Below are 22,849 nucleotides of genomic sequence, written 5' to 3' on the forward strand. Positions count from 1 at the left end.
GACTCAGAGATGTTAAGTGACTCACCCAAGGTCACACAGCAAGGCCACCTCTTCAGTATGCAATAATGAGGCCCAGCTTCCTCTCCACCCTGGCAACCCAGGATGGGTTTTCCATGTAACACCTAAGCAGTTGACATCACCCAACGGTGGTCTTCCTACTCCAGCCCTGCCGCAAGCACTCTTCTTGCCCTCCATCCTTAAGCTGAAATGCGGGCTTTTCTAGTCATCTAACCTGTTGCTTAACACTCACCCTGTCTCACTCAGAAGAAGCACAGAAGAAAAGACCCTGAAAGTTCCCAGGAACCTTCGGAGAAGACCAAAGAGCAGCTGGCCGAGGCAGAGCTTCGGACGCTATGGCAGCAGTTCCGGAAGACGGCGGCCGGCCGGAAGTCCTCTAACGTCTGCTCCCAGCGAACGATCACAAGCCAGCAGTAAGTGATGCTCAGAGTTCTGGACTGAGTGAACTTGGAGACAATTTGGGGTTTGGTTTCATGGGGCTTGCCTTCTGATGGGGCCTCTGGGGCAGGGACCCACCTGCAATAGCTTCAGTGGGGAGAGGAGATTTATTCTCAGAGTTCAGGGTGTCTCAGGGACTCCAAGGGGAGCAGGGCACCCGTGTCTCAGGGAAGGACCCAAACAAGAAAGCGATTCTGGTTCCTGTTTCTTTCAACACATGGGTTTTGTTCTTTCCTCTCTGAATCTCAGCAGTGGCTGGTGGGAGATGGCTGCCTCCAATTCTTGAGCAACCAAAGGCCACACAGAGAGACTGTCCTTAGTCAATTCCAATCCCAAAATTCCCAGGAGAGGGAGAATCTGACTGGCTTAGCTTGGGTCTGGTGTCTACTTCTGGCCCAATCAGCTGTGGCCTGGGGGGGTTGAGCCATAGGACAAAAAATAGCTATGGGTATCCCCAGCAGTTCTAGCAGTAAAGGTGGGGAGTTCCCAGAGAAGAGGAAATCACCAGTCGGTGGATACCCCAAAGGACGTTTCCTGCTTGTGCATCATTATGGGATCTGCAGACCTGAATATTTGAAATTGAGTTGCCCTAGAAATTATGGTGTGTATAGTTTCTTTGGGAAACAGAAAGGTGTTCCCTGAGGTTGAATAAACAAACATTAAACAAGCATTCTTAGATTCCGTCCAAAGAAATGTGATTCCTTAACCACATCCATAATGTTTATACAGGCAGTAACTGCCTATTGTTAGAAAGAAAATTTTACTGTTAGATGATGTGTGAAGTTCAGAGGATAGGGAAAAGGGGTGGGGTTCTTTAGATTTTCCATGGATTGGTTCACTCAGAGCCACTGCTAGTCCATATGGGATCATTACGTGAATTAGAAAAAGGCACCCTTTCTCAAAGACCCTTTACTGCCATCTGTTGGAAACATTGTCATTATGTAGGGATTTTGTTAAAACAAGACAAAGTGTCTCTCAGAAAAGTGTAGTAAATCAACAAATCAATGATATGTTTTCAAGCAGATGGTGCTCCCTTGGGCTGTGCAGTCCACAACCTGCACATCTGTGCTGGTGACCCTGATTCACAGCCTATCCTTGGTGGACATCAGGAAATGCCTACTTCTTGGTGTGGCTTCAGTTTTTCTTGAATCTTACTTACCCTTCTGCATCTCACTCTACCCCGATCCATTTGATCTGGTTTCACTGTGGTGGAACTGAAGGGGAGGAGAGTGGAAGAGAACTGGGGTGAGGTGAGTGAGGTGCTTAGGGCGTAATATTTAAGGAGGTGCGTTTCCCCAGCGCAGACCCTGCACCTATACCACCCTGAAAATGAAGACCTCCTTAAATTTTGGGGCACCTCACTCCTCTCACTGCAGTCCCCAAACCTTCCTTTTGTTTTTCCGACCTCACCGCGCCCCCGAAAGCCTAACTCTGACGTACTATCCTGCTCTCTCTCTCTCTTTTCTCTGCACCTTAGCAAAGACTCCTCCCAAGAGGGGCTTAGGGGGAGAAAAGTCCCAAGGGCCAGGTTTAGAAGACAAGATGCTCTAGAACTGGGCGTGCACCCCAGTGGTTGTTAGCAACATGTGGCTATTTACATTTGCAATTAATTAAAATAAATAAAATTAGAAATTCAGTTCTTCAGTTGCACCAGCCACGTTTCAAGTGCTCAATAGCCACACGTGCCTGATGGATGCTGTTGGACAGCACAGATAGAGAACGTTTGCATCACTGCAGAATGGTCTACTGGACAGTGTGGCTTTAGAACATCAGTCAGCAAACGGTGGCCAATGGGCCAAGTCTGAGTGGCTGCCTGTTTTTGTAAATAAAGTTTTATTGGCACACAGCCACGCCTCTTCATTTTTGTATTGCCTATGATTGCTTTGTTGAGTAGTTGCAACAGAGACCCTCTGGCCTGCAAAACCTAAAGTATTTACTCTTTGGCCCTTTATAGAAAACGCTTTGCAGACCCCGCCCTTGAACATTCTTTGCTGTTCTAGAGTGGCGCTTCCAAAACTTTAAAGTGCGTACAGGTAACCTGAGGATCTTGTTACAAAGCAGATTCTGATTCAGTAGGTCCTGGATTGAGATCTGAGCTGCTGCATTTCTCCAAGCTTCCAAAGGGCGTTGAGGCAGCTAGTCTGCAAACCGCACTGAGCAACAGGAATATGCTGCCCAGACTTTGCCAGAAACTCGGCCGCTGTACCATTTCCTGTTGCTCAGTTGCTGTGCAGTCGCCTGAGTCTTCTTTTCTCTTTTAGAAATCCCTGGTTGCTCACGTCCCCGACACCCTCTCTTCTCCACAGCAGACAGAGGAAGAGAAGGAGACTCATGTCAGCCAATTTCATAAATCAGTAGCCCCCGAGTAGAAAAGTTGGTGGGGGTTACAGGTTCCTGTGCAGCTCTGTGTTGATGCACACTTGAAAGATCATGCCTGATGGGTTTGCCTCTTATTACCAGAGATAATTGGCTGTAAAGCCGGAAAAGAAAGTCTGCAAAATCAGACAGATGTCAGTGAGCTGCTGGCAAAAGAGAACTTGGGGGCTCTCACCATGTCTAGGTAATGGGTTTTGACAGGCACAGCTGCAAATTGTTCTGAGGAAAAAAAAAAATGCCGCTCAGAGAAGGGTTGGAGCAGTGGAAGTTGCAGTGAACTGGGTCAAAGGACATCTGAGTTCTGGACCTGGGTTGGAGACCTTGGGTGAGTCTCTTCCACTTGCTGGGGTGGGAAGTACCCCTCTGAGTCTCCTTTCAGGACCAGGGGTCCTGGAGTGTCTGATCCAGGCAAACTCAGGGGTTCAGGGTTAATCATATGCTGCTTTCCCAACAGCAAGGAAATCAAGACCCTGCAGGAGGAGCAGGAGGAGATCACCCTGCTTTTGAATCTCATCAAGTCCTCCAGGAACTTGGATCTGAATGAGAAAAACTACATGGAGCTGCGTTTCCTGCTGCAAACTAAGGAGGACTACGAGGCCCTGATTAAATCGATGAAAGTGCTGTTGGCTGAACTGGATGAGAAGGTGTGGTCTTTCTCTTAAAGGGTTAACAAAAACACGGAGCAAGGGGAAGGAGTGCGGGAGGTGTACTCCCCACCATACCCCCACCGTTGGCTTTTCTAAACGTGAATGTGGTCACTGTCTCCACCACCATTTTAACCCCTGATCTCTCAGCTCTATTGATCCATTTCCTCACTGTGGTCTCCACTGCCTCCCCATTATGGTAAGAATAAATGCCCCAATCCTCACTGTATCAGTCAGGAGAGGTTAGGTTATGCTGCAGTAACAAAATTCCCTCTCCCCAACTCAGTGGTTTAAAACAACAAAGATTTCTTTCCCATTCATGGTTTATGTCTATCGTGGATTGGCTAGGGGCTCTTATATCCTCTCATCCTGGGGCCAGGCTGATGGGATAGCCCCCATCTTGAACACTGCCAGGTACTGTGGTAGAGAAAAGTGAGTCCTGAGGGTCTCACACTGGCAGTTGAATGCTCCAGTGACATGTGTCACTTCTGCTCATGACTCATTGGCTCAAGATAGTCTTCCAAACCCGTAGTTTGGTAGACTATCTTGATCCAAAATAGTCAACTCTACCCATTCACAAAAGGGCCTAGGAAGTGCAACCCTCATGGATCCAGAAAGCAAAGAGCTAGAGACATTTGCTATACAGTGTTAATCCCTTACTATCGTTTGAAAGACCCTGCCTACCCATCTAGGCTCATCCCATGTCATTCCTTCCTTAACTCTTCACACTCCAGCCGCAAAAGACTTTTTTTTTCTTTCAAATAATGCTGAGCCTTTTCTCACCTCAGGGCCTTTGCACATGCTCCCCACACTGCCTTACCCTAGTTGCTTATCTTTATGACTCAGCCTAAAAGTGACTTTCTCAGGGAGGCCTTCTCTATGCCCCCTCTCTGGTTTAAAGTATATACCCCTGGTATTAGTTTCCTGGCCAGGAACAAATAGCACACTCTGTAGGGTACTCGGAGGAGTAAGGCATTCTGGAACCTGGAGTAAATACCGCAACCTCTCTTTCTTCTCACCTCTGACCCCAACTACAAGGGAGCCATCATGGATCCTTCCCGGTTAGCTTCATGGGGCACAGAGCAGGGTGGAGAGTAGATCTCGGGGGGCAAATAGAAGATCCCAGCACACCCCCTATCCTCTTTCGTGTCACCCCATGTCACCTCCTTCACAGTACCTTTCACGGTGGTAATTATGCCTTAATATGGGTGTTGTCTAATGTCTCCCTAACCTGTGACCTGCGTGAGTCTGTTTTGTTCCCTACTGTACCCCCTGTTCCTATCCCAGTGTCCAGCACCTAGCAGGTCCTCAATAAATATTTACTGACTGAATGAATCTGGAAATCGCATTACACCTTTCCTCTGCTTCAAGATCTTCAGTAATTTCCGACTCTTGCTGCGATAAGGGCCCAAGTCCCTGGTGTAATTTGCCGGCTCTGCTGCCTCAGCCCCTCCTGCCTCTTCCACCTTCTCTCCTGCCTCCTTCTCCTCTGTGCTCCATCCATACTGGCTGCCTTCATGGATCCACAGTGCTGTCTCTCACCTCCAGACCTTTGCACATGCTGTTCCCTCTGCCTGGAGTGCTGTTCCCCATTCTCTCTGCTTGGGGGAGTCTTATTCATCCTTTGCGTCTCAGCTCAAATGCTATTTCTGCAAGATAGTTGTCCCCTCATCTTTCTCTGCTACATGCCCCTACTGTGTGTGTGCAAATTATCTCCCCTCTCCTAGGGCTCATCGTGCTTCCTGGCTTGTTTCCAGTCCTAGATTGTAGGTTCCCTGAGGGCAGGGACCACTCTGTCTTGGTTACCATCATACCCCTGTTGTCTGGCACCAAGCAGGGGCTTAATAAAACTGATGAATGAGTGAATGAATGAATGAGTGATCAAACATATGAATGTATGAGAAAGGAGGCAATAAAAGTGAAGAAGAAAAATGGGGATGTGGATCCTCAGAAACATTAGAAAAGGCAACCTAGTTTTGGAATCCTCCAAAGAGTACGGCACTCACTGCCCAACACAAAAACCCTCTTGGTCTAATTCCATCTCAGCGCAGGCAGCTCCCAGAATCCCCTCCTGCTGTGTCCACCACAGAATGCCCAGAGCTTTGTCCTTTCAAGGGGTCACTGGAGGTGAGGATATCACTGGGCCCTTAGCCTCACAAAATAATTAATAAGCTGATGCCTTCCTGCTGAGCATCTAGTGTAGGCAACGTATTTCTCCATCAGCCACAGCCTTGGATAATGTCTCCCATTGGGCTAAAGCCTAATTACTTTCAGCATCACAAAAGCAGCGTCTGACATAAAGGTGCCAAAGGGAATACAGCTCTGAATTTAATCACAAGAGCTGATGCCACAGCTTCCTTTGGCAAGGAGGTGGAGCCCTAGGACTCTGGGGGTCGTCAACTCAGGCTGGGGCAGGCATCCTCAGAGCATGTGATGCCACACCTAATATATGGGGGAGGATGCTGCCCTCCCATATATCAAAACAAGTCATTTGTTTTATTTCATAAGAGAGCTGGAGAGGGTTTGTGTTAAGGATGCTGCCTTGTGCATAGAACAGGAGAGGAGAACAGAGTAGAATAGGAACCTGACTTGACTTGAATCTGACTTTGTCAGTACTGATGAAGTAATGTGCTTTTGCTGTGAGGGAGTTTGTGGGGGAGTGTGTGTGTGTGTTCCAGCTAACGTCCAAAGCCTGGCTAATATCAATCATAAACAGCATTCATATACCTTACCAGTTTTGTGTGAGACCCAATGGTTCCCTTGATGCCTGATCTTTTGCTTGAGAATGTGTTGGGCTGCAAGTATTGATAATAGAATTCTTGACTGGAAGCAACTGGGAGAACAGAGGTTTGTTTTTCTCACTTAATATGATGTCTGACTAGAAATAAGCCATCCCAGGGATGGTTTAGCAGCTCTACAATGATGGGTTCTTCTTTTTCTCTATGACTCTCTTGACCAGCCTTCCCCTCATGGTCACAAGATGGCTGCCAAAGCTTAGCTAGTACAATGTCTCATATAATTGCATTCAAAAATATGAAGAAAGGATGGGAAGTTTTTGTACATGATATTCTCTTCTTACGAGAGGGAGACTATTCTACAAAATTCCTCCAGCAGATTTTCTCTGATTGGCCAGGGCTAGGGTATATGCCCATTCCTTGGCCAATTACAGGCAAAGGGAAATGGAATTTCTGTAATGGCTTTGGGGTAGACCAGGGGCAGCAGATTACAGTGCAATCACCAAGTCTGGTCTGTTTGTTTATGGCCCTCCAGCAAAGAATGGTTTTTACATCTTAAATGTTTACTTTTTTTATTTTTTATTTTTTACGTTACGCGGGCCTCTCACTGTTGTGGCCTCTCCCGTTGCAGAGCACAGGCTCCGGACGCACAGGCTCAGCGGCCATGGCTCACGGGCCCAGCCGCTCCACGGCATGTGGGATCTTCCCGGACCGGGGCACGAACCCGTGTCCCCTGCATCGACAGGCGGACTCTAAACCACTGTGCCACCAGGGAAGCCCTTAAATGTTTACTTTTTAAATGGTTATGTGAGTACCTACATACTAATCTCTTGGTCCTTGAAGCCTAAAATATTTACTATTTAGCCCTTTAAGAAAAAGTTTCCCAACCCCTAGTTTAGACCAATGATGATTTAGCCCTTGGGTCTGGGGGCAGAGCCCACCTTCCCTAAGTAGATTACTGGCAATAAGAAAATGTTTTTATCTCATACAACAGGAAGTATAAAGATAGTGCAAGCTTCAGGGTTGGTTGATTCAGCAGCTCAATTAGGTTATCAAGGTATTTGTCTTTGTCCTTTGGGGACAAGACAGCAGCAGCAGTTCCAGGCACCACATCCAGATGGAACAATACCTTCAGGAGAAGACAGACCATCTCTTCCTATGACTCTCTTAGGAATGAGGAAACTTTTTCCAGATGCTTCCCTACCAGACAGTCAGAGGCTCCAACTGGTTTAGTCTTGCCCATCCCTGAATAAATAAATCATAAGAAGAGTGATTAGAGTTACCATGCTTGGCTTGGATCAGTCTTCTGGGGTGGGATGAGTATTCTTCCCCAGAACACCCATGATGGGTCAACCACCCACCGTGTCCACCACAGTACAGTTCTGGCTGTTGTCACCTCTGCCAGCCTCCTGGTTCTGGAACATTCTTCTGTCTTCTGTTAAGCATCTCTTGCTGCCTAAAAACCATCTTTCATCACTTTTCTGTGGGTCTTCCATGACCCCAAACGTATGAGTAGACCAGTGGCCTTCAGAACAGGCTGAGCCTGACAACATGAAGGCTTTGGCCTAACATGTTAAAAATCAGGAGATTTCATGTAAAAATTCAGATATCTGGCTTCTCTTTTAAAAAAACTGGAAGATCTGGCAATATTGGGCCTGAATTTCCTTGAAGCAACTGTAACTACATAGTGTTGTGGGTAACACTGCCAGCTGTTTACCCATTCTTTATGTTTTCCTCTCTAACAGATTCCTGACTTTATTCAGGGTGAGCATGTGCCCAGCTAAAAAGCTACATTTCCCATCTTCCCTTGCACCTAAAGGTAGACAATGAAATGTAAGGGGACATCTGTTAGGGGTGTCTGGGAAAGTTTTGCTTTCCAGATATAGGTCATACCCTTCATCCATATTGCTTCCTCTACTTTCCTCCCTGGAACATAACTGTGTGAAGGCTGGTGCAATGGCAGCCATCTTTTGAGGGAGAAGCCAGGTGAATTACAGAGATCTTGTTTTTACCTCCTTGAGTTACTGAACTTAAGCCAGCAGTGTATTATGAGAGAAAGATAAACCATAATTTGTTTAAACCACTGTTAGTTGGGCTTTCTGTAATTTGTAGTTGCATATGTTCCTAATTGATACAAGCTGCTGCCCCTGAAGGGAGGCTGCTGAGATCTGTGCCCATAAAGGCAGAGAGAGTAAATTCTTCTGAGGAAAGCATATGTTTTTTAAAATGCTTCACTTTATTTTATTTTTTCTTTTTTGGCCACACTGCATGGCTTGTGGGATCTTAGTTCCTCCACCAGAGATTGAACCCGGGCCCTCAGCAGTGAAAGGGAGGAGTCCTAACCACTGACCACCAGGGAATTCCCAAGGAAAGTATGTTTTTAACAAGACCTGAACCTAATTGAACTTAATCATTTTTAGTTGTTGACACTTGAAATTATGAGTCATTCAACTGCCAATGCCCCTTTTTAACAGCAAATATTTGGTAATACCTCCTTTACAATCCTGAAGTGAAATTCATAGATGATATAATCCTTTATCCTTCTTCTTTTAAATCAATATGATGCCATAACTATAATGCAAAGGAAAAATAAAGGAAAGCTACTTACACTAAAATTATATGTATTTTGATACATGCAAGTTTTGGCCTGACTTATCGAGACCGGGGCCAGCAAATTGCTCCGCAGAGGCCCTGATAGTAAATATTTTGGCTTTGTGGGCCACGCTACTCCACTCTGCCTTCATAGTATGAAAGCAGCCATAGACAATGCAAAGAATAGGCATGGCTGTGTGTCAATAAAACTTTATTTATGAAAATAGGCAGTGGGGGCTTCCCTGGTGGTCCAGTGGGTAAGACTCTGTGCTCCCAATGCAGGGGGCCCGGGTTCGATCCCTGGTCGGGGAACTAGATCATGCATGCATGCCACACCTAAGAGTCTACATGCTGTAGACCAAAAAAAAAAAAAAAAAAAAGGATCTTGTATGCTGCAATGAAGATCCCGTGTGCTGCAAGTAAGACCCAGTGCAACCAAAATAAATAAATAAATATTAACAAACAAACAATAAACAGGCAGTGGGGCAGATTTGGCCCAGGGCCTTAGTTTGCAGACCGCTGGTCTAAAAGATATAGTCAGAGGCTAGTATTATTGATATGCAGAATCACTGAAGATTCCACACTGCAGAGTGATTTGGGCTTGTTGTATCCACAACTCAAAGATGATGATCCACGTTGTGCTGGTGTCATGATTTCCAAAATGGCGGCCAACTCTTGGTAAAGTTCCAAACAAATCAACGAACATTCTCTTGATTTATACAGTGACTACATTCCTGGATAATTAAGTGTCTATTAAAACCTAATGAAAAATACTGTGTGTATATGTAAAAGACAGTTTGATTCTAGGTACAGAAAATTATAGAGAGGTTCTTCACCTGCCTAACATCCAGAGGGGCACTGGAAAGTCAAAAGGGGTGGGGGACAATTCTTGGATGTTTGGTGCTGTCTTACATGTTGCAGGGTATGTGACATCTCATGACCTGCCACTAAGTGCCACTAGCATCCTCATCATTGCAAGAGCAAAAAACAAAACAAAATAAAACAAAACAAAAAACAAAGGTTACAGAAGGCTTCTTGGGGGAATAATGCCATTTCTTCTGGAAACCGTGGCTTTAGGGTCAGGTGAAATTTTTGCCCACGGGTGAGTGAAATTTACATGCACGGGTGAGAATAAAAACCCTAAGTTGCCTCATTTTGCCCCAAACTGGCTATGGTTAAGTTGAGTTGAGCACACACCCAAGAGAGAATTAAAATTCCATTTATGGGAAAAGAAAGAACATTGCAGTTTTTGTTTTACCACACCTGAGTTAGTGAACTGTCGCATTTGTACCCATACAGATGTTAACACAGCTGGGTTTTCTGTCTCTCTCTCTCTCTCTCTCTCTCTCTTTCTTTTCAGATCGTTCAGATGGATAAAAAAATTATAAACCAAAGACAGATCTTCTCAAAAATACAAGAGGCCAATAACCCCTGGAAACTGCAAAAACAGATCCACGTTTTGGAAACCCGTTTGCATCTCGTACGTAAGGTGTTCTCTGGGGGAATTCCCTGGTGGTCCAGTGGTTAGGATTCCGTGCTTCCACTGCAGAGGGCATGGATTCTATCCCTGGTCGGGGAACTAAGATCCCACGTGCTGCAACGTGACCAAAAAACAACAACAACAACAAAAAAACTCTGCAAACAACTCTACCTCCCTTTGCTAAGAGGGAAGAATGATGTCTGTGAAGCCATTAGCCGAACATACTCATCTCACTGGTTGAGTCGAGAGAAGGTGAACGATGGTGTGCACACAGGCCAGGCAGCACTCCAACCATTGTTCTGTGGGCCTGGGGTGGGAGGTGAGGGGAAGACCCTTCAACCCTATGGCTGCCTTCTGGAAGCTTGTCTCATGCCCCAGGAGTGAGCCTTATTTTGAAGCAGAGCCCTCCTTGCAGGTCACTGTACACTTTGACAAGATGCTGACCACCAATGCGAAGCTCCGGAAGGAGACTGAAGACCTACAGTATGAGAAGGCTGCTTATGACAACGTCTACGAGCAGATTCATCGGTGCTTGTTGATGCAGAAGAAAACAATGAATGTGGCCATCGAGCAGTCTGCACAGGCCTATGAGCAGAGGTGGGCTGGGGGAGAGACCCTGGGGGCAAAGATGTCTCAGCCCCCTGCTGAGCTTCCTACTCTGGGCCACCTCTACCCCCTGTGTTTATGTGTTGAGGAACCTGAAATCATCATCATAATAACTCTGAGTGCTGATTGTGTGTCGGCCAAGCATGATGCTAGATGCTCTGGGTAGTATTTCAACCTTCACAACAACCCTAGGAGTTATTATCCCCATTTTACATACCAGAAAATGGAAGCTTAGAGATGCCAAAATACTTACCTGAGATTCAGATAAATGGCAGATGTGGTGGAGCTGAGATTCAAACCCCTATGCTGTACCATCTCCCCCAGGTGTCCCTGCCTCTAGTCCTAGGGGTCCCTCTCAGTCTGGGCTGTCTCCCGGCTTCACACCTAGAGGGGCAAAAGGCATGCAGTTTAGTGGTGAAGAGTGCAGATTTGGGAGTCAGAGAGATTTAGGTTTGAACCCTGGCTCCATCACTACTACATTGTTGGAGGACCCCTTCAGGTGGTAGTGAGGATTAAATAATATGTGTATATAAGCGAGTGGCTGGGACATAGTACTTGACAAGTGGTGGTGATGATGGTAATAGTGATATGGTGATGTGTGATGATGCTGATGGTGGTGATACTGCTGATGGTGATGATGATACTGATGGTGGTGGTGGTAGTGATTGTGGTGAAGATCATGATGGTGGTGGTGATGCTGATGGTGATGATGTTGCTGATGGTGATGATGATCATGATGACGGTGGTGATGGTGATGATGGTGATGATAGAAAATCATTTCCTGAGGGTGGTCTAGAGCTGTCAACTGCTGTCATTCAGGTGAGGGAAGTTGTTCCTCTACTTCCAGAAACCTCCATGATTAAAAGGAGTGATGGTCATTGACCAGGCAGAAAGTCTGTCTGGACTGGTAGGGAGAGGGGAGAAGAAGGAAGGTGCCTCCGGACACTCAGACTCTGTCATGTCCCCCTTGCCCAGGCTGGAAGCCATGGCTCAAATGGCTGCCATGAAGGACCGCCAGCAGAAGGACATCTCTAAGTACAAGCTGGAGATCCGAGAGTTGGAGCGTCTCTATGATCATGAAACCAAGCTCAAATCCTTCCTGCTCATCAAGCTGAATGATCGCCTTGAGTTTGAGGAGCAGTCCAAAAAGGAAGAAGGTAACGCTTTCCAGGTGTCCTCTTTTCTCTCTCTCTCTCTCTCTCTCTCTCAACTGAAGGTGCCCGAGTCTCCTTGTAGTAGGTTTGCCAAATTTAGCAAATAAAAATACAAGATGCAGTTAAATTTAAATTTCACATAAACAATGAATAAAATTTAGTCTCATGCAGTATTTGAGACATACTTATACTAAAAAATTATTTGTGATTTATCTACAATTGGGACTATTTATACTGTTAAAAATATATCATTTGTGTCAGGACTACCCTGGTGGTCCCATGGTTAAGACCCTGTGCTTCCACTGCAGGGGGCAGGGGTTCGATCCCTGGTTGGGGAACTGAGATCCTGCATGCTGTGCAGTGTGGCCAAAGGGAAAAAAAATATATTGTTTGCCTGAGATTCAAATTTAACTGGATGCCTTGGGTTTTATCTGCCACCCCTAACCTGTAGGATGTGTCCTCACCCCGTGGCTCTCCTTCCATTGTTTAGAGGAGGAACTTGTGTATCAGAGGTCCCCAAGACCACCCCCGGGCTGGGTGATTCTCAGAGAGGACTCACAAGACTCAACAAACATGGCTATGATGTAGGGACACAAAGAAAAATCAGCAAAGAGAAAAGGTGCGTGGGGCGAAGTCCAGAGGAAACCAGGCACAAGCTTCCAGGATCTTCTCCCAGTGGAGTCACACAGGGCATGCTTAATTCTTCCAGCATCTAATTGTGACAACACATGTGAAGAGTTGTCTGCTTGGGGAGCTCATTAGAGACTCGGTGCCCAAGATTCTTACTGGAGGCTGGTCATGTAGGCACCCTCTCCCCAGCACATACCAAAATTCCAGCTTCCCAGAAGGAAGGCAGGTGTTTGGCATAAAGCACACTGTCCTTACAGCCTGGGCTCAGTAGCCACACTTACCGTTTAGGAAAGTTTTATATCAGTGTAGGGAGCTGCTCACCATTTAAGTTCCCAGATGAAGGCCAAGGGCCAACCTTGCAAGCAGGTCTTTCTAAGGAGAGCAGTCTCAGGTCTGCTATGTTAACTCTATCCTCAGCAGATTGAAGGGAGAGGCCCCCTGTGCAGCTGCATTTGTTTTTTTTTTTCTTTCAGCCCCTTCTGTCCCTTCCTACCTTATTTGCAACTGTATGGATGGAAGTGTTTTTCTGAGAAATCCCATCCCTCACTCTCTAACATTACAAAAACCACCTTTTGGACCTGCTGTCCATCCATCCATCCATCCATCCTTCCATCCTCCATCTATCCATCCATCCATCCACCCATCCATCTTCCATCCACCCATCCATCCATCCTTCTATCCTCCATACAGCCATCCATCCATCCTTCCATCCTTTGTCCATCCATCCTTCCATCCTCCATCCACCCATCCATCCATTTACTGAGCCACTAGCTCATGGCAGCTTCCATTCTCCATGCTTGGCATGCATGGCTTCCATTTAGCCTTCACAACATCTCCAAGAGGCAGACATTATTATTAACACCCCCAGTTGACATATGAGGGCACTGCAGCTGAAAGAGGATACATGGATATAGCCAAGGTCCTCTGCAGTGTAAGTAACAGATCCAGGACCCCATCCCAAATGTGTCTGCCCCCCAAAGCCTGAGGTCCTACCTCTATCCTCTTCTCTCTCCTAATCCACTGAGCAGCCTCAAGATTCCACTAGGCATCCAAGACCCAAACTGTGCAGTCAATAGGAGTTCTCCCATTCACTGCCACTCCAGTTGGCTTGTGTGTCCATCCTTCCTCTTCTCACTGCCTCAGCCTTGTCATCTTTCTCGTCACATCTCCTCTAGCAGCTTCTGCTGGGTCTTCCAGCCTCCAGGCTCCTCCTGTTCCTGTGACACTGCAGGGGTAAGTTCTTCATGATCAGTTGACTTCTTCCTTCATCCATCCAACCATTGCATTCCTGGTCTTCCAACAAATTTTAACGATCACCTATCCTGAAACAGGCACCATGTTGGGGACCAGAGACAGAGCAGTGATCAAGAAAGTGTTAGTCCTTGATGTCACGGAGCTTATGTTCTAGATATGCAGACACAGAAAAAACAAGCAAATAGACAAATACAAACACTTCAGGTTGTGATAGAACCTTTGAAGGAAGAAAACAAGGGATTGAGATGGAAAAGTAACAGGGAGACCTCTCTTGGATAGGATGGCCAAGGAGGGGCTGTTCAGACCGTGATCTAAAGGATGAAAAGAATCCAGTTGTGCAAGGGTGAGGAATCCAGGCAGAGACAAAGGCCCAGAGGCAGGAACGTGTTAACTGGAGTGTAGATGCAAAGCTGGAGAAACAGGCAGAGGCCACTCCTGCAGGACTGACCATGTGCCAGGAACTGGGCTACGTGTTGGGAGACAGTGGGGAATAAGACAGAGGTCCTGTCCTCCTGGAGCTGACCTTCTGTCAGGGGAGATGACAAATTGGCAAATGCAAAAGTTAATCTGATCTCTTGGGAACCCATGAGCATGATGAAGAAAACAAAACAGGGTGATTGACAGAGAGTAATCAGGGGCTGCTTTATCTAGGGTGGTCAGGGTGGGCTTCTTGGAGGAGGTGCCATTTGGGCAGAGACCTGAATGATAGGAGAGAACCAGCCACATGGAAGCCTGGGAGAAGCACATCCCAGGAAGAAGGAATTGCAGGTGCAAAGGCCCTGAGGTGAGAGTGAGGTAGGCATATTTCTAGAACAGAGAGGAGGCCAGTGTGGCTGGAGTGAGTTGATGCCAACAGGAGAGTGGTAGGAGATGAAATTGGAGGGGTGAGGAGGAGCCAGACCACACAAGCCCTTATAGGCTGCACAGGGAGCTCACACTGATTCTAAGCGTGGTGGGAAGCTATCAGAGGATTTAGGCAGACTAGTGACTGAGTCTGATAGTGACCAGGCACTGAGGGGTAGAGGGGATCAGATCTTAAACGATGCCAAGAGACTTCAGCTTCCTCCCAGGGACAGTAGGGAGCCACACACGAAAAGGGGTCACGTGGCCAGACGTGCCTAGGAAGATCTAGAAAGGTCCTTCCGATCGCCATGTGGAGGCCAAATCAGAGAGACAAGACTGGATTCAGGAGCGGTGGGGCTATTACAGGCATCAGGCTGGGGAGCAAGGCTTGGAGAAGTTTCTTGGTTCTAATGCCTTGAATCTGCCAAGCTCTGAGCCTGCTTAAGGCCCTCTGCCAAGAGGGCTTCCCCGGCCTTCATCCTGCTCGTGTCACCTCCTTCCCTGGCCATGCAACTCCCCCATCACAGCACCTACTACATCTCCTCCATTGCCTGGGCCACAATGGTAATTATTGGATTTCTTTTTCTGTTTACTTGGCTATCTCTTTTTCTTTTCCCTTTGTGGCTGATTCCTCCACTAAAAGCTCTGTGGGGCAGTGATTTTGTAACAACGGAGCCCAGCACAGTGTCTGGAACATAGTAGACGATCAATTAGATATTTGTGAAGTGGCTAAGGAGGGAAGCTCCCACTCCATCTCATGGGAAAGTCTAGCCCCCTCCCCAGGGCACAATGATAATGCTATGGAGCATATCCCTCCCCTGGGCACTACTCTGAGCGGCTTCCCTTTCAGACTCATGCTTGCCGGTTCTTCCTTTTCTAGCTCTCAAGGCAAAGAAGCATGCGAAGAAGAACAAGGGTGAGAGTTTTGAGAGCTATGAGGTGGCTCACCTCCGGCTGCTGAAGCTGATGAAGAATGGCAACTTGAATCAGCTCATCGAGGAGTTTCTGGCCAAGGAGGAGAAGAATTTTGCTCAGTTCTTGTATGTCACAGAGCTCAACAATGACATGGAGATGATGCACAAGAAGACTGAGAGAATCCAGGTCAGGGCACCTCTTCTTTCCCAGGCCAGGGGCCCGCCTGCTCCCACAGCAGCCTTACCCAAAGCGGGTTCCTTGGAACACTCCTTGAGATACTCTGCAGAAAAAAGGGCTTCAAATCAAAAAAGTTTAAGAAATACTATATTCCCCCAGTGTTCTCCCCTTACATTTTAACCTTCCTGAAATTGGTATTTGTCTTCCAGTTGATACATACACTTAATGTGTTCATGTCCCCTCACCCCCAATAAGTGACATTTAAAATCCATGGTATGTCTTATAATCCAGAGTTCAGTAAACTATAGCCACAGCCAGATATGCCCTTTGGCCTGTTTTTGTACAGTCCATGAGCCAAGAATGGTTTCACATTTTTAAAGGGTTGTAAGGAAACAAAATATGCAAGACAGACCATATGTGGGCTGCAAAGCCCAAAATATCGACAATCCGGCCCTTTGCCTTAAAAGCTGGCTGACCCCTGTTAATCAACAGCTTCACAGAATTGAGGAGAGATGGTAAACTAATCTTGGAGAGAGTTGATGTATATGAGCATAATAAAGGCTCTGACAAATCCTACAGTAAAGAAACTATTTACCTTGTTGAATCCATAATTTCCCAAACTTAATTGGCTCCCTGGGCTACTTACTCTGCAGAAAACACATAACCAGCCTTTGGAACTGTCTGCACAGGAGAGAGTCTAAACTCCTTAGTGTGACACTCCAATACCTTCAAAATTTGGCTTCAACCTGCCCCTGCATGCTCAGCTCCCATCACGACCCCCAAGGCACTCTCATCAGCTGCCTGTCCCAGCTTCCCCCTGCATTTCCCTCCTCTGAGGCTTTCCTCATGCTATTCCCCACCCCTCCCACTTTTCTTCTGATGCAATACCACTCATTAGTCCTGACAGATGTCACCTCCTCTGGGAATTCATTACTCTTTCCTCTGAGGTCCCTGTGCTTAGTGGGGACTGAGGGGAGCCCTTCCTTTTGCAATGTCACTGTTTCCTGAATGTGGGGCCATGTGCAAGTAGATATGCCTGTGGGAAAATGTAATTCAGAAAAATATAAGGAAAAAGTACAGGTCACCAAAATATCACCACTCAGAGATACTGCCAATAAATATTTTGGTGACATTGCTTTATGAAGGAGGTGTGCACTTAAGCATGTGTCCGTGCGTGCGCATACACACATACACACACACACTTCCCTAGATGCCCACTTATAGTACTGGGTGTATACTAGATAGTTCATGCTGTTTAATACATTTTTTTCTTCAACAATTCATCATAGATTCTGCCCAACATCTTCTATGTTCTTTTTAGAGGCTTCTGGAGACCCTAGATGCTCTGTGGTAGTATCACAAAATACTTCTTAAAAGAACAGATTCCCCAGGCCCTACCCCATACCTACAAACCTAGATTCTCTGAGAATAAGCCATGAATCTGCATTTAAACCATATATTTAAAAAAATTATTAATTAATTTATTTTTGGCTGCACTGGGTCTTCGTTGAGGTGCGAGGGCTTCTCATTGCAGTGGCTTCTCTTGTTGCGGAGCACGGGCTCTAGACGTGCGGGCTTCAGTAGTTGTGGCACGTGGGCTCAGTAGTTTTGGCTCACGGGCTCCAGAGCGTAGGCTCAGCACTTCCAGTGCACGGGCCTAGCTGCTCCGCGGCACGTGGGATCTTCTGGGACCAGGGCTCAAACCCGTGTCCCCTGCATTGGCAGGCAGACTCCCACCCACTGTGCCACCAGGGAAGCCCTAAACCATATTTTAATTTGAGACCCTTTCCCCCACCACGATGTAAATGTACCATTGTTTACTTAACCAATCCCCAACCGGTAGACCTGTAGGTTGTCCCTAACGGAGATTACAGATAATAGCACAAGGGACAGCCTTGAGTGGCCACCTTGTCCACATGTCTTATTGTTTCCATGGGACAGACTCCTAGAGATGGTATTGCCCCATCAAAAGGTGCTTGCCTTTTACATTTGGACACACTGTTCTAGCCCAGGAGTTCTCAAATCTAGTCCCTGGACCAGCAGCAGCAGCATCTCCTGGGAACTTGCGAGAAATGCACATTCGTGGGCCTCACGCAGACATACTGAATCAGAACCTCTGGTGTGGGACCCGGATATCTGTGTTTTCACAAACCCCCAGGTGATTCTGTTTCATGCTAGAGTTTGAGAACCCCTGCTCTGGAGCTGCCCGTCCATTACCATAACCATCAGCCACGTGGGACGATTTAAGTTTAAATCAATTTAAAGTAAATTAAAAAATGAGTTCCTCAGTGGGACTAGCCACATTGCAAGTGCTCTGTGCCCGTGCGTGGCTAGTGGCTGCAGTGCTAGACGGCACAGAGAGAACATTGCCACCATTGCAGCAAATCCTACTGATTATACACAGTTCTCCAGAAAGGATGAACCACCCACCTGCTCATGCCTGCATCCTCCTTTTAATTCAGAAACATCAGAAATAACCTCCATGGACATAAGAGGGGTCCAGGGGTTCTGGGGCTACTTGAAATGGATAAGTTAAATCCTCACCAACACCTCGAGGCATTGGCTTGTTTTTAGGTGTGTTGGGGTGGGGAGCACTTGCTTTTCCTTATGGTCTGGTTCTCTCCTGAGCAGAATGAGATCATCCGCTCGCAATCCCAGCAGACATCATCACATGAGGACAACTACTCCATCCTGAGACAGCTGGAGGTAAGACCAGGGTGGGGAGGGAGGGATGCAGGAGTCTCCATTGTCTGTCAGGAGACCTGTCAGTTGGTTCTCAGGAGGAGGAAGATGTCTGCCCCATGACTATCTACTGGCCTGGGTCATGGCTTGACATGTCCTGACTTTTTGTTACAGGCAGCCTCTGCTACAGATCTTGCTGCAGACTTTTGTCCCTGAGGCCCTCTTTGTCTATTTTAAAGACTCTCCCACTTCAGGGAGTCTATCTCAGGCCCTTGTGCCTATAATTTCATCCCAGGCTGGTAAATTCCAGACAGATCTCTGCCTCAGTCTTTTCTTCTCTCTCCCCCTTGTCCTGGCTGTGGCCTGTTCTCAATCAATAATGGTAATTACAAACATTTCCTGAGCCATTACTACGTACTAGGCACTGGGCTAAGTGCTTTGCTTGCATTATCTCATTTAATCCTCACAACAGCTCTATGAGGTAGGTGATATGATCTATTTTACAGATGAGGAAACTGAGGTTCAGGGAAGTAATCGCCAACATCATGGAGCGGGGATACTGCATGAGCTTTGCATTGCATTCAGCTGCTAATAACAGGGACCCAAAATAACAGTGGCCTAAACAATAGAAGTTTATTTACTTTGTTAAAACATAAACCTGGAGATAAACACTTCAGGGCTGGTCATGATGTCATCAGTAACCCAGGCTTCTCCTTTCAGTTTTGCCATCTTTAGTGTGTGGCTTACATTCTCAAGGATGCCTCATGGTTGTATCATGGCTGCCAATGGCCCAGCCATCACATACACATTCCAAGCAGAAAGAAAGTAGGGAAGGAAAAAAAGGCCTTGCTAATTGAGTTAGTCAGCTTAAAAGTTTTTTCCCTGAATTCTAAGCCAGTGATTTCTGTATCTATGTCTCACTGGCCATCCCTATTGCAAAGGAGGGTTGGAGATATAACTTTTAGCTGGCACATTGCCACCCCAAATACAATCAGCATTTTGCTATTAAGGTATAAGGGGAGAATGGATAACAAATGTCTGACAAACATATGAACCAGAGAGTCTGACTGCAAAGCCCTGTTCTAATCCAGTAGTTCCTGGCCCAGGAACTACACTCCTTGGTCATTTCCCTTCCTTTCTCTGTGGCTTATTTCTACTCTTGGCACGCAAGTGGCAAAAAGGGTTGGCCATACCATTCTCTCATGCGCCACTGGAGGGCAGCAAAGCACCTCTCAGGCTCAGCAACCTCTCCCAGGACTCGGGAATGGGGAATGTAGACTTGCAGGCAGGGCCCAAGTTCAAGGAGACTCTCCCTAAGTCGGACACATTCTTGGGGTCCCACATCCTTGGCTTTGAGCCATCCAGTGTCCAAATACTTCCTTGGGGTTGGGACTGGTGCTGTTCTGCCTCTCGGCGTTTTGAAGGCATAAAGGGGGACACAGTTTGGGAAGGCTGACCAGGCAACACCAAGCATCTCCCCCACCTCTGCCTGAAGTCCTCCAGCAGCTCTTTGTTCCTTGGGCTTCAGTAGGAACTCCTGGAGCCTCTTTTCAAATGCAAATACTCTAAGCAAGAGAATTTGTCTTAATAGCAGTGGGCTCACTTAGAACCCACTTTTCTTACCCCCCTGCTAAAGATCGCTTCCATCTCCTCTACTCTTGGAACCTTTCCACTTAACTTCCATTTCATCCTCCCCTCTGGGAGAAGTGGTGGAACCAGTCCTTTAATGGGAGGGTTTTGCATAAGAGTTAAGCAACCAGGCCCTGGGAACAAATGCTTAGGTATGACTCCCAGAAGAGTCTCTTCCTGGCTGTGTGACTTTGAGAAAGTAACCTAACCTCTCTGAGGCTCCGTTGTCTCACCTGTAAAATGGGGATAAAAATTGTACTCACTTTGTAGGGCCATGAAGATTGAATAAAATACTGCATGTACACGCTTGGCACAGTGCAGGGCAGAGAGCTATAAACATAGCTATCATTATTGTTGTTGTTTATCCCGTAAGTCAATAAAACCTCAAATCACCATCATCTTGTTACCAAATAATTGTCCAAATAAAGAGTTGTGCCCATGGTCAGGTATTAGACAACTCAATACAGAAGAGCTAAACACAAGTTCACTTTTCTTCTCTGACCTCAATATTCCTCATCTGAAAACTGGAGCAGTTGTGAGGATAAGTTAAGATGATGTGTGTAATATGCCTGGAACATTTTAGGTGCTGGACATGTGTTGTCACTGTCATATCAGGCTTTAAGAAACTTTTTTTTTTTTTTTTTTTGCGGTACATGGGCCTCTCACTGTTGTGGCTTCTCCCGCTGCGGAGCACAGGCTCCGGACGCGCAGGTTCAGCAGCCATGGCCCACGGGCCCAGCTGCTCCGCAGCATGTGGGATCTTCCTGGACCAGGGCACGAACCTGTGTCCCCTGCATCGGCAGGCAGACTCTCAACCACTGCGCCACCAGGGAAGCCCCAAGAAATGTTTTTAATCATGTGACCTTTTTTTTTTTTTTTGGCGATGCCGCGCAGCTTGTAGGATCTTAGTGCCGTGACCAGGGATCAAACTCGTGCCCTCTGCAGTGGAAGCACAGAGTCCTAACCACTGGACCGCCAGGGAATTCTCAACCATGTGATCTTTTAATGCACCTTTAGAATGAGGGGGGGGGGCTCTTGCTGTCATATGTGGAAATGCAGCCCTGGGAACTGAATATTCCAGTGTTTGGGACGGAGGAAGCTGCCTGGTGTGGTGGTTGAGAGACAGTTCAAACCATGGCTTCCCTCTCCTGGCTGTATTCCTTAGAGCCTCAGTTTCCTCACCTGGAAAATGGGGGTGTGAATAGGGCCCTTTGGGATCCTTATTTGGAATGCTCCGTATGGAGCTGGTGGGAACAAGGCTGGTCCTTCCAGGGCCCAGTTCACCTTTGCAAGCTGAGAACTCAGAGGGAGAGGCAGGAAGCCACTGAAGCACTGATCCCAGAGCAACGATTCTCAGTCTGGGCTGCAAGTCAGAATTACTTCGGAGGCTTTAAAATTCCTGATGCCCAGGCTGCATCCCAGACCAAGATGTCTAAATCTCTGAGGCTGGAGTTTGGGCAGCAAATGTTTTAACACTCCCAGGTGATACCAATATGAAGCCAAAATTGTGATCCAGTGGACTCACAGAGGTTCTCAAATTTTATCATGCATCAGGATCACCTGCATTAAATACAGATTGTCAGGTCCACCCCCAGAGCCTCTGATTCAGTCAGTCTGGACTGGATCCCAGGAATCTGCATTTCTAACAAGTTCCCTGGTGAACCTGATGCTGCTTGTCCTGGAACCCCACTTTGAGAACCACTGTGCTCTAATGTGATTTAAACTGAGTGGTGAAATTGGTTTGTTGGATTGCAACTAGCATTTAAAAGTAACAAGATAGAATAGAACAGAACAGAATGGAAAATACTAGAACACACAATAAGAATATGATTTGTGAATCTATAATTTCATTTGATTAGATAAATATATAAAAATACACACACGTATATAAGTATTGGGCCGCAATGTAAAATATATTTCTTCCTGTGGGCCATTTTTTAAAATGAGTCACCAGCTTTTAAAAAATACTGTAATCCAGTACACATGTAGACACACATACACGTATGTAAGTAAACAAAACTTACATTAAACAATATCTACCCTCACTACCTGCAATGCATGTTAGTATTTTCTCTTCCTTTCTTTTCTGGTCATTTTATTTCATTTTTTTTTTAATGTGGATTGAGGCCCATTTAATGATTACATTGATCTTGCACCCCTTTAGAGGTTTGCAAACCTGCACTTTGGAGATCCTGGCTCCAGAGGGTCCTAAATCCTCATTACCAGTGAAAGCTCTCATGTGAGGGCTGAGCCCAGGGTGGTGACCTGGCTGACCTGAATGGGAATTGGGGTCTGCCACAGGAGAAACTAAGGAAGACCACGGAGGAGGCAGATATGTATGAGAACAACTACAAGGAGATCAGCAAGACCTTGGAGTATCTCAAGAACTCGGTTGAGAATCTGTTTAAGAAGATAAATTGTGATGCCACCAAGATCCTGGTACAGTTAGGGGAGACAGGGAAAATCACCGATACCAACCTCCCACAGTACTTTGGTGAGTCGAGCTGGGGTAGCAACCATTTCCAGAGATTTCTATGACCAGGCCCAAAGACTTGTTCTTTTGGAGGTAGTGAGCCTGGTGGTGAAGCATGTGGGCACTAAAGCCAGCTTGGTTGGGTTCAAATCTTGGTTCTACTCTTACTAGCTGTGTGACTTTGGGCAACTTTCTGAACCTCT

General features: G+C 46.6%; 1 protein-coding gene across 1 annotated transcript in view; it reads left to right on the top strand.

Moving 5' to 3' along the window:
- CCDC63 (coiled-coil domain containing 63) overlaps window positions 1-22,849 on the top strand; it is a gene marked incomplete at both ends in the record, with an annotated part of 34,035 nt that overhangs the window by 5,164 nt on the left and 6,022 nt on the right. Inside the window, 8 exons of the mRNA XM_081252903.1 lie at window positions 265-431; window positions 3,287-3,476; window positions 10,164-10,283; window positions 10,699-10,880; window positions 11,865-12,046; window positions 15,651-15,871; window positions 18,494-18,568; window positions 22,475-22,667. Coding sequence (XP_081109029.1) covers window positions 265-431; window positions 3,287-3,476; window positions 10,164-10,283; window positions 10,699-10,880; window positions 11,865-12,046; window positions 15,651-15,871; window positions 18,494-18,568; window positions 22,475-22,667 — 1,330 coding nt within the window. The remainder of the gene's footprint in view (window positions 1-264; window positions 432-3,286; window positions 3,477-10,163; window positions 10,284-10,698; window positions 10,881-11,864; window positions 12,047-15,650; window positions 15,872-18,493; window positions 18,569-22,474; window positions 22,668-22,849) is intronic.

The sequence above is a fragment of the Mesoplodon bidens genome (genome assembly GCF_964165515.1).
Source record: "Mesoplodon bidens genome assembly, chromosome: 13".
In the NCBI taxonomy this organism is placed as follows: domain Eukaryota; kingdom Metazoa; phylum Chordata; class Mammalia; order Artiodactyla; family Ziphiidae; genus Mesoplodon; species Mesoplodon bidens.